Here is an 11535-nt window from a genome sequence, read left to right as displayed (position 1 = left end):
TATGCTTTAAATTAGTTATAATTTCATCAGCTCAAGATAATTTCGATCCGCGGTGGTTGCTCAGTGGCTGTGGCGTTGGGCTGCTGAGCACGAGGTCGCGTGATCGAATCCCGGCCATGGCGGCCGCATTTCTATGGGGGCGAAATGCGAAAACACCCGTGTACTTAGATTTAGGTGCACGTTAAAGAACCCCAGGTGATCCAAATTTCCGGAGTCCCCCACTACGGCGTGCCTCATAATCAGAAAGTGGTTTTGGCACGTAAAACCCCACAATTAAAAGAAAAGATAATTTCGCCGCATACCCCGTGCAGTGCCCTCGCAGACTTCAGTAGTGCACTGGTGCTTGTTCACAAAATTTCGCTAGTGCTGGCTTCTATTTCTTTCACCCGAAGAGCCTCGCTGCAACTGACTAGGTATACTTAGCGCGCCACTACATAGTGTGAGCGCGAAGATCGCCGTGCCTATAGTGCTTTATTTAGCACTATTATTTTTTTTTATTGCCAGCACACTATGCTAAATTCCGCCCGTCAATGTGTGCAATCGTTATGGTAGCGTCGACCGTCGACACCTTGGGCAAGGCAGCTAAGTGGCGGCATCTGTGTGTATGTGTTCTTTGTGAAGCAACAAATCTGTCGTCGGGAACTCTTAAATCTCTTTGTTGTGCGGAGAAATGCTCCGTAGCAGCCTTTGACGTGAATGCGTTTACGCTAGATATGAAATGTGTCAGTTTTGCCGCAATGTAAACGCAATATTTATTTGTGGAGGAGTTCGTTGTACAGCCGCTCGAGTGTAGTTGACACCCTACATATGTTTGAACCGCCGTCAGAGAGTTTCATTGCGACGGTGCTGAGCATGCCGTGAATACTACAGAAAAATGAAGCAGAATTTTGCCCTTTATTTTTTGCAAATGCTTCCTTAGGTCGTTAACCCCGAAGGCGACCCGGCTGTACGCCTTACAAGCCGCGTGTTGCAGCCGCGTTGTTCGTTTCCTATATAGTCGCGGCGTGCTACATTGTGCTGCGATATGTCAAAAATTCCTTCTGTCACGCGGAACGTTATGCATTCTCTGGAACCCGCAACGCTCACATTTTTTTTCTGCTTCTCTCGTTTACAATTCTGTTCGCCGTCTGTTTGTTCTCTAGAAAAGAGACAAGCTGAGGCGCGCTCAGAACCCCCACCAGGGCCGGGCTCGGCGCTGCAGTCTCCCGCAGCGCGCGCGCTGTTGCTGCTGCTGCTGCTGCTAGCTCGGCGCGCCCTCATCGTATCAGCGGTTCTCGCTCTCCCGCCGAAAAAGAAAAACCGCGCGGTTCTAACAGGCGGCGCGTCGGCAGTTGCGCTCCTGCCCGAGACAGCAGCTGTCACCTCGCGCACTCCGAGCGCAAGCTCTTCCGAGTGGGAGCGCTCCAAGCGACCAGAGGAGCTATCCTGAGATCTACAGGTGCACGTTCCACGTCGTCTGCTGTAGAGCGTGTGGCTTGAGCTTATTGCATCGAAAGGTTCCTCCATCTACTTTTTTTCGCTTTTCTTCTTCCATGCTTTCTGTATTTGTGCCGTGTAAATGCAGCAGCAACGCCGTTTTCTGTCCCTCGTGCACTAGTGCGTGAGATCGTTCAGCCCGAAGACGACCCCCGTCGTGTGCTTTGCGGGCACAGCGTGTTGTGTCGCCGCGTGTGTATAACGCGCTCCTGTTCCCTCGCCTTGCGGTGACACTTGGCGACGCGCGTCTCGACAATTCCTTCGATTATTTCTTTCTTTTTTTCTTTAATCGTTGTTCTCGCGAAACGCCAACAGCGCAGAGAACGTTGCTGACGATGACACGATTAGAGAGCGTCGTCGGGTTTCGTCGACCGGCCGCAAATGCTGCGCCCTCTACGCTATAGATGGAATCTGGAGGCGCCGTCGGCAAGAACTCTGCAAAGGTTGTCGTCGCCGAGTTCGCGTTTGTTGGACGCCGAGAGGTGCGCGACCTCCTTGTGCCCGTGAGTTGAATGCGTGTGTTTGTGTGTGCGCGTGCGTGTGTGCATGTTTTGGTGCGGTATCCAACGGGGACGTTCAAGGCTGGAAGCAGTCGTGACTACAGGTAAGTGGCGCAGTTATGCATATATATATATATATATATATATATATATATATATATATATATATATATATATATATATATATATATATATATATGATTTCGTCATTCGAATCTGATTACTTGTTTCATAGCGTGTGACGCGTTGGGGGAGCTAGTGTTCACGTCTCGCAACGTTCCTGGGCGCGTTCGGCGTGTTTGGATTATTGTATTTGCATAAACGGCAGTTGGAGCTGGCGACGAAATCCGAACGCTCAGTGCAAGCGCCTTATTTGCATTTCAGCGGTCGCAACTGATCGTGATTTGGTAACGAAGCGCTGCAAAATGATTTTTCGTTGTCGCTTTTGTTGTTCGTTTTGGGTTGTCATGGGAGTCGCTTTAATCAGAAAGTAGCGATAAGATAACGTTAAGGCTCATTTATTAGGAATGATGTGTGGAACCCGAGGGCCAGTGGCGTAGCTAGGTCGTCTGGCACCCGGGTCCCATAGGTCTTCTGTCACCCCCCCCCCCCCCCGGAGTTTAGCCGGCGGAAATAGGGATGCCTTCAAACGTATATGACACCCCCCCTCCCCCCACTGGCCCCTCGCACCTGGGGCTCACGGCGCCCCGGCCTCCCCCTGTTGCTACGCCACTGCCGAGGGCCCCGCTACAGCTTCTTACCCAGCCTACGAGCGCTAAAGAAAACAAGTGCACACTGGAGGCTGATAGCTCCCAAATGCGTTGTCAGTGTATAATGGGACCGACGTAGGTACAAAAGAAGACAATGTGACGTTACTCTCGGTCCACTAAAACGCACAGTTGTTAGGCCACTCCATTGCTTGATTTGCGGGAACATCGCAGTTAGAGAAGAACGCTGTCACCTTAACCACCGGGTGCATCTTCAGCTGTTGAGAGGAGTCAGGAACACATAAAAATTTTAAAAAATGATATCGTGGATGCTTTTGCATCAAGCATTTTTCCTTCTGCCGATAGATTTTCCGCAATACTGTGACGATATAGTGCGCAGAAATTATCACTGCAGTTCACTGTGCACCCGTCACGGTAGCTCAGTGGCTATGTGGAGTGGCGCTGCCTGCTGAGCTGGATGTCTTGGGTTCGATCCCGGACGGAGCGGCCGCATTACGATGGCGGCGGGGGGGTGGAGGGGGAGGGATGCAATGAAAACACGCTTGTATACCGTACATTGTGTGCACGTGAAAGGGAAACCCAGGTGGCAAAAATTAATCCGGAGGCCCTGTTGACATCTGGAGTGCTATCGACATCTTAGTTTTGCGGTATAGTTGTCTTCTCACTTTCTTGCTCCGCGGCCCGCAACTTTGTTCCTCAGTTGACTGTACTACACGTTGTCTTGTGCGACGGAGTGCTGATTGACATCGCTTGGCAGGCTATATATACCACGCGCACGCACCTCCTTCTCCTCCCACGGACCGACGCACAAGCATGCGCGTTGGGCTTGCTGGCACTTCACACTAAGGGCCTCGGGAGTCAAGGGCACGGAGGCTATAAATCCTTCTTTTTGGGTTTGCAGGGCGTTTTCGACATTTCATTCAATAAATTTTGCTTTATTCTAGCTCCTCTCGTGATGGCACTCGTTCTTATTCAGCTGGGGCACAGTATATTTAGGTTACTGTTATTTAATTCGAACAAACGGGCACTCCTGATTATCAAACACCAATGAGGCCTCTCGTTCCCGTTACCAAACAAAGTATACACCGCCACTTCTTCGAATTTCTGGCGACGGGAAATCTTGATGGATGTGTTGCGAAAGATCGAAGTTCGAGAAGGAGAACCGAAAAAATTGGCTGCTGCTTAGCTCAGCTATAACCCTGGATATGCAAAGGGAAACCTTAGTTTAGCCTGGTTATTTTGATTTCACTTGGTTAAACTTTGATTTAGCTGTTTTTAATATAATTAGATATATTATCACGGCTTTTTTATTGATATGATATAAGATGTTGACGCACAACTTAAGGCGCCGGCTACTCCTTAGCTCTCGAATGGGTCTAGCCTACAACATGCAGGGTTCAAAAGTACATATCAAATAACCTGTCAATGCAAGCACCAGAACTTGTCAAGCAACCTCTTCACAGTAACACTGTGACGTAACAAATACATGGTACATACAATATACAAGTTATATTACTTCACAGTTCTGTAGAAGAAACTCTAAAAAATACATATGATGTTGTCACCTAATAATACAGTCTCTAGTCAGCGGGAGGTACATACATCGCGTAAAGGCATTATCACATGTAGTCACAACAGAACAGTCAACGTAACATAACCCACAAACACATACAGATATACAGTGACACTGAAATGAAAGGAATATTAAAAGCTTTAATAACGGCCAACAATGCCGCTGTCTTCGAGAAAACTATGTATTATGCAAAAAAAGGTTAGGCGTACAGACAGGACACAAGATAAGTGGACCACAGGAACGCTATGTTCGTGTCGTCCACTTCTCTTGTGTCCTGTCTGCACGCCTCAGCTTTTTCACTTAATGAATCCTTACCAACTAGCTCAGCTTTCTGTCTTTGTAAAACAATGTAGTGCTTTAAAGCTCTCTCCTGCAATGCCATTGTTGGCCAAGGACCTAAAAGTTTCCTTAAACTGTAATGTCGGTGGTCTAATGTATTAAGAGTTGTTTTAAGTCGGCGCCTTGGTGTGTCATGATGTGGGAAATATAGAGGGAGGCGATGTATACCTTCGTCTACAAATCCACAATCACATTCGGGGGTTTCCGCACGACCAATTCTATGTAAGAAATGTTTTATGTGGGCAGTGTCTAGCCCTAATGGATGAATAAGGGTTTCCATATTTCTTTCTAATGATAATGGAGATTTAAATTCAATAAACGGATCAATACTATAGAAATCCAAGCTCTTAGAATTCTAGTCAAAGCACGTATTTCTACACATTTTAAAAACTTTGTCCTTATAAGGCAGCGTAATTAATTCTTTGAAATTGGGAGCGGAACCGCATCATATTTGATGTGTGCTTGTCGTGCTGCTTCATCGGCTGCTGTGTTGCCAGGAATGTTACAATGCCCTGGTGCCCACTGAAATGCTATTTCATGCTTCGCTTGGCTTGCCTTTGCGAGGTCTTTAAGTGTTTCGTGCATTATACTACCACTGACTGTTTTTCCGTTTGTTCTGCAGAGTGATGTTAGAGCCACCTGTGAATCGCTGAAAATTACCCACTTTTTGTGCATTTCTTACGAATGTTATCAATTTTATCGCACATAAGTTTGCGAATAGTTCAGCCGTTGTAGACGATGTCGTACGGGATAACTTATATGATTCTTGTTTATTGAGGTGCGGTATATTAAATGCTGAAGTTGAAGATATTTCTGTACTGCAGCAATCTTACAGACGCGTTTGTATCCTGAGTACCTCATATATGTTTGGTAAAGTGCTAGTTCTTGAGCAGTTTGAATGAACGTCTCTTTTTCTGAATATCCCGTGTGCTGACAATTCGATTTCTGGAAGTGCAAGCAGCCATGGAGGATATTCAACGTCTGAGTTCCAAAAGTAATTTCTTGGCAATAAATGAAGATTTTCTCGAATTTCTTTATAAACATAACTTCTACCTTGTTTGATTAGGTCTAGAGCCCATGGGTGGCTTTTATGCTGTGTTTGAAGGCGGAAATAATGTCGGCATGTTCCTGCAGTTCTCATGACCGGAAACAGTGATTGACGAGCCTCAGTTATTAGAAGACAGGTAGAAGTCGGTAGTTATGTTCGTTAAGCCAGGTATGACGGATGTGCCTAGTTCGGTGGCTAGACATGACTGTGATTAGGCTTGGGTAAACACGCATTGTTCGAAGGTGCAGCGCCTGTTGTGTTACAAGGAAAACGCAAGTGCTAGACATTCAAGGAGACGCCGCGAACATTCGCAGCCTCAAAGCACAAACGGACTGGGCGCGAACGCGGTCGCTACATTGATCTCGATGGTGCGATATCCGCGGGGTGGTCGGACGCCCCTTGGCAACGATGGCTCAGAGCCTCCCACTCCCCCTCCCACTCGACACTCAGAGCAGCTCAGAGAAGCCTGCCGGCCATCGCTCTCATTCGTGGCCAAGCTCGCACTGACCAGGTGAGCACGGCCAACACCTCCTAGACAAGAATGCCTGAGTGCTCGGGGAGTGACGTCACGGACAACAGGCCGGTGGCGCGCTTGGGCATACGGATTCAATGAAGGGATCGCGGCTTGGTTCACCTAGCAGCAGTATGCTTCCACTGACTGCTCCGCACGTTTTCTTCAGTCGAAAATGGGGAACGGGCAGCAGACACCTTACAGATCTTAATGAGAGCAGCATTCCAGGCAAGTTGGTAATCCATTGCTTAAAAGATATTGCGCGACATAAAAAAACGACACGGACGTGAAAGAAGACGACACACCAAGCGCAAGCGTTTGCGCTTGGTGTGTCGTCTTCTTTCACGTCCGTGTCGTTTTTTATGTCGCGCAATATCTTTTAAGCAACCTTACAGATCATTTATTTACCGGCACATGTACAAAATAGCTTTGTTAAGTGTGTAGGTATTGATGCCAGCAGCTTCTTATAGCGCCGCGCTTTGTCATCTTTGTCACGTACGTTTTTTATTATTATTATTATACCCCACACTTCATACCTATTAATTCGAGTAAATTGAATCCATAAACACTTTTCCTTCTGTATTTTTGTACTTATGGTTTTTATGGCGCGGCAATGATGAATGTAACGTACTCGATTAGCTTCACAAATGCATATGAACAATCTTATTGCCGCAGTCCACTAACTTACAACAACTAAAATAAGTTTAGAAATGAGATATAAAGCATTCGTGCACCTATTTACAAGGGGACAGCTGTCTTATTGCGCAGAGTTTCAGCTTTTCTCTTCGGTGCCTTAGCTTTGGCATCCGAGATTTTGTTATTCATCTTGAAGCAGTAGTTCTTCAATAAAATATTAGTGCTACGCCACAAAAGGGGCCTTAACACAAATTCACATTTGTGTCCATCCTCGCAGGCGTCGAACTCTGAAGAATCATCACTTTCTGTAAAGGCACTTCCTGTAACTGAGCAGTTAACCTTTCCGTATTTTTCAAAACTAACTGTTTAAAGAAGTTCTGAACATCTTACCCTGGAGTGTGGTAATGCAATGAAGTTTGCACGTGGTAGCGCCCTAATCCAGGCACTCTGGGTTTCCTCATCTTGCGGAAACCTGAAGAGATAATTTTTCAGCCCCGATGTTTACATGTAATTGCCTCGGCAATTGGGCATGCAGCACTTATTAGGCATATCTTGGCATTGCACTCTACATCATCATCATCAGCAGCCTGGTTACGCCCACTGCAGGGCAAAGGCCTCTCCCATACTTCTCCAACTACCCCGGTCTTGTACTAATTGTGGCCATGTTGTCCCTGCAAACCTCTTAATCTCATCCGCCCACCTAACTTTCTGCCGCCCTCTGCTACGCTTCCCTTCCCTTGGATTCCATTCCGTAACTCTTAATGACCATCGGTTATCTTCCCTCCTCATTACGTGTCCTGCCCATGCCCATTGCTTTTTTTTGATTTCAACTAAGATATCATTAACTCGTGTTTGTTCCCTCACCCAATCAGCTCTTTTCTTATCCTTTAACGTTACACCTATCATTCTTCTTTCCATAGCTTGTTGCGTCATCCTCAATTTAAGTAGAACCCTTTTCGTAAGCCTCCAGGTTTCTGCCCCGTACGTGAGTACTGGTAAGACACAGCTGTTATAATCTTTTCTCTTGAGGGATAATGGCAACCTGCTGTTCAGGATCTGAGAATGCCTGCCAAACGCACCCCAGCCCATTCTTATCTTCTGATTATTTCAGTCTCATGACCTGGATCCGCAGTCACTACCTGTCCTATGTAGATGTATTCCCTTACCACTTCCAGTGCCTCACTACCTATCGTAAACTGCTGTTCTCTTCCGAGATTGTTAAATATTAATTTAGTTTTCTGCAGATTAATTTTTAGACCCACACTTCGGCTTTCCCTCTAAAGGTCAGTGAGCATGCATTGCAGTTGGTCCCCTGAGTTACTAAGCAAGGCAATATCATCAGTGAATCGCAAGTTACTAAGGCATTCTCCAATAACTCTTATCCCCAATTCTTCCCAATCCAGGTCTCTGAATACCTCCTGTAAACACGCTGTGATAGCATTGGAGAGATCGTATCTCCTTGCTTGACGCCTTTCTTTATTGGGATGTTGTTGCTTTGTTTATGGAGGACTACGGTGGCTTTGGAGCCGCAATAGATATCTTTCAGTATTTTTACATACGGCTCGTCTACACCCTGATTCCGCAATGCTTCCATGACTGCTGAGGTTTCGACTGAATCAAACGCTTTCTCGTAATCAATGAAAGCTATATATAAAGGTAGGTTACATTCCGCACATTTTTCTATCACGTGACTGATAGTATGAATGTGGTCTATTGTTGAGTAGCCTTTACGGAATCCTGCCTGGTCCTTTGGTTGATGGAAGTTAAGGTGTTCCTGATTCTATTTGCAATTACCTTACTAAATACTTTGTAGGCAATGGACAGTAAGCTGATCGGTCTGTAATTTTTCAAGTCTTTGGCGTCCCCTTTCTTATGGATTAGGATTATGTTAGCGTTTTTCCAAGATTCCGGTACGCTCGAAGTCATGAGGCATTGCGTATACAGGGTGGCCAGTTTCTCCAAAACAATCTGCCCACCATCCTCCAACAAATCTGCTGTTACCTGATCCTTTCCAGCTGCCTTCCCCCTTTGCAAGCAAGGCTTTCTTTACTTCTTCCGACGTTACAGTGGTGCAGCGGTGGCGTAGAGATAGAACACCCGCCTCACGTGCAAGAGGTCCATGGTTCGAATCCCGGTGTCGCGCAATTTTCCACCGGATTAAAAAAAGTCCACGTGTTGATAAAATTGCATAAAAAGGCCTGAGCGTGGCCTGATCCCGGTGATCAGACCGGTAACCAGAGCAGGATTGGCCACCCTGGTGCAGTACTTGGCCACAACCTCCTATATGGAAAGCAACAATGACACTCTGCATTCCGGGGCAATGAAGACTCGCTGTACACACAATCGCAAGCACAGCGCAAGTGTTGACACTACATGCACTGATCACGTCAAGAAAAAAATGCCGTTCATGTGCAACATGAACGCACGAAAATGTGGAAGAGCATGGCCGAGCATGCCGGTACTTGTTTAACCCCGAAGCTATTCAGGGAGCGGCAGGGCTCCTGAACTAATCGAATTGTTGTTGCCGCTGTCGCACCCCTGGTCTTCTCCGAATAGCCGGAGTTAACCATTGTATATGTTCCGCGATTAATTTTCAACACAGGTGCGCCGCTCCTAGCTTTGTAGCACGCTTCACGGAACTTCTATGTAGGCCTCTTATGCGTGACGTAGCTCAAGGCGAAAGTGTCAGCTAGAAGGCCTTAAGTTCTCAGAGGGTGTCGGCACGGCGCCCCTCTTAGCCAGGCGCACGGCGAGTCACGTGGTCAGACAGCGACCCAGCTGCGGAGAGCGCATGCGCCAAGCCGGCGGCGGCGGCACTCGGCGCTTGAAGTGCTTGAAGAAGGCTGTGCTCAAACAACTTGAAGTTAAGCGACGCTCGAGTTATAAACTGAATGCTTAACGTAGTTTAATCCGATAACGGAAATCATATGTTGCACATGAAGCTGCTTATCGACAAACTGTTTGCTAGCTATTGTGAGGCACCAAGCGTAAGTTGAACCATACGAACGATCAGGTGCCGCTGTTTATTATTTTTCAATGTTTTTATGTTCTGTGTTAGCGAAGGTGCAGATTAGTTAGGTTACAGCTAGTACGCTAAGCACAAGTGTTGAGTTCCAGGTAGTAACTGTTAGATTACATTTAGTGCATCAGGCACAATGATGAACAGCGGCAGATCAGGTTATGATAAGCACGTGAAGCACCAGCGTAGTTACCATACCTCAACGCTTTTTAGCAAGATTCGTGAAATCACGATGCGTCAGCCGCTTCACGGGGCTCACGTAATCATTTCGAACAATTCTCACTCGCAAAATTGCTTGGCCCATGGCCATCAGAAACAAAAGAGCGAAAAGCATTGAACGCACTCTAACATGTTTTACGCAAATACAGACATCCTTAGCAATACTACATGTCGCACTGAATAGACAGAAAATGTAACTACAACTTCTTTTTATTATTTCTAGTCTCTAGCGCTTGTGCATCAAGTGTCATATTCTCTTGTATTCTGCACTGAAACTCATTTTTGACTGTCATATCCTGTGCGTGTATTATTTTAATTCTGTAATTCCTCATCTGTTCACATGCTCATTGCCGTCTACATCGAGGCCATTTGTGGGACTTTGTTACTTTGTTTACGAACTCAATGGGGTGCGATTAGCCTTTGTCTTTTAGAACTATATATTCGTGGATATTTCTGCTATGAAAAAAAAAAGAGCAGCCGTAACCATTATAGGGTGACTACATCTCTTTCTTTTATTTTCGTTTAAACGAGTGAAGTAGCACCACCAGGCATGTACGTGTATTTATTTATTTATTCAAAAATACCCCCAAAGGCCCTCATTACGAGGCTATTACATGGAGAGGGGGGGGGGGGCGATCACAGGCACTGGTCATAGTTTGTATATCATACTAAAAGAGTGTAACAAAAGTAATAATATAGTGAAACTTAGGTAGCGTAAAAGATAATTAAGTCACAATTATTACAGAGAAAACAGTACATTTTAGGAGAACACAAGGCAACTGCAATGAAAATCAAACAGCAATGACATAGTACCCGGAGATCGGCTCCGCTTTCCCACGAGCCTTTCCAGTGCAGCGAACTTTGGATAGCTGTGCATACGCTGATTGTTTTATTGCGACAGCAATTATATGGACACTCCTGGGGCATTTCTGCCGTCGCCGTCGCCGTGAGGTTCCGTATGAGTGAAAGCGTGTGAGGGTGAGCCGGCGAACGCGGTTCAATTTCGCGTGCACGAGCGAGGAACGCAGCTCGGATGCGTGCCCTCTCCTGTGGCGCGCGAGGCAATGGCTCTATGGCAATGGGAGACAGGCGCGGGAGGAGTGGCGTTCTTCTCCGGCGGTGGCCAGGGTGTCTAGATGTCTTTCTCGCCCGCCACTCCCTACAGAGTGGAGACATTTCAGCGTCTACTACGGCGCTAGCCACACGAATCGCGGACGCCGTAGTAAACGCTTTGGCGGACGCCGCAGGGACGCGTGGCCGAGGCTTGTTTGTCTTGAGAGCCATCTGCGACGTGTCGAAAGTGCACGCCCGCGCGGGCCTCATCTTCAAAGCGATTTGCGCTGTTTGCAGAGTGCGTGTAGTGCCGGTAGCTTCGTATGCACTGTGTTTTCGATGTTTCGTACGCCTTCAAGCGACGGATGCACGGAGGTCAATTGGCTCACGGCTGCTGCCTCGATTTCTAACTCCAGCGTTTTCACTAACAGTT

General features: G+C 46.8%; 1 protein-coding gene across 4 annotated transcripts in view; it reads left to right on the top strand.

Annotated features, from left to right (window-relative positions):
* The first annotated feature begins 1307 nt into the window (after window positions 1–1307).
* LOC139059937 (relaxin receptor 1-like) overlaps window positions 1308–11535 on the top strand; it is a 227199-nt gene continuing 216971 nt past the window's right edge. The window contains exon 1 of one of the 4 annotated variants that reach the window (XM_070538568.1): window positions 1308–1496. Coding sequence is in view for 1 of the 4 variants with exons in the window: in XM_070538566.1 (XP_070394667.1) it covers window positions 2023–2080 (58 nt within the window). In the remaining 3 variants the exon portion in view is untranslated. Of the gene's footprint in view, window positions 2081–11535 lie in introns of all 4 variants that reach the window. The other 3 variants (XM_070538567.1, XM_070538566.1, XM_070538570.1) reach the window with 3 other exon arrangements.

This window comes from Dermacentor albipictus, chromosome 5, assembly GCF_038994185.2.
Source record: "Dermacentor albipictus isolate Rhodes 1998 colony chromosome 5, USDA_Dalb.pri_finalv2, whole genome shotgun sequence".
Classification (NCBI taxonomy): domain Eukaryota; kingdom Metazoa; phylum Arthropoda; class Arachnida; order Ixodida; family Ixodidae; genus Dermacentor; species Dermacentor albipictus.
Note: the sequence above shows the minus strand (reverse complement) of the source record. Positions and strands in the feature narration are given on the sequence as shown.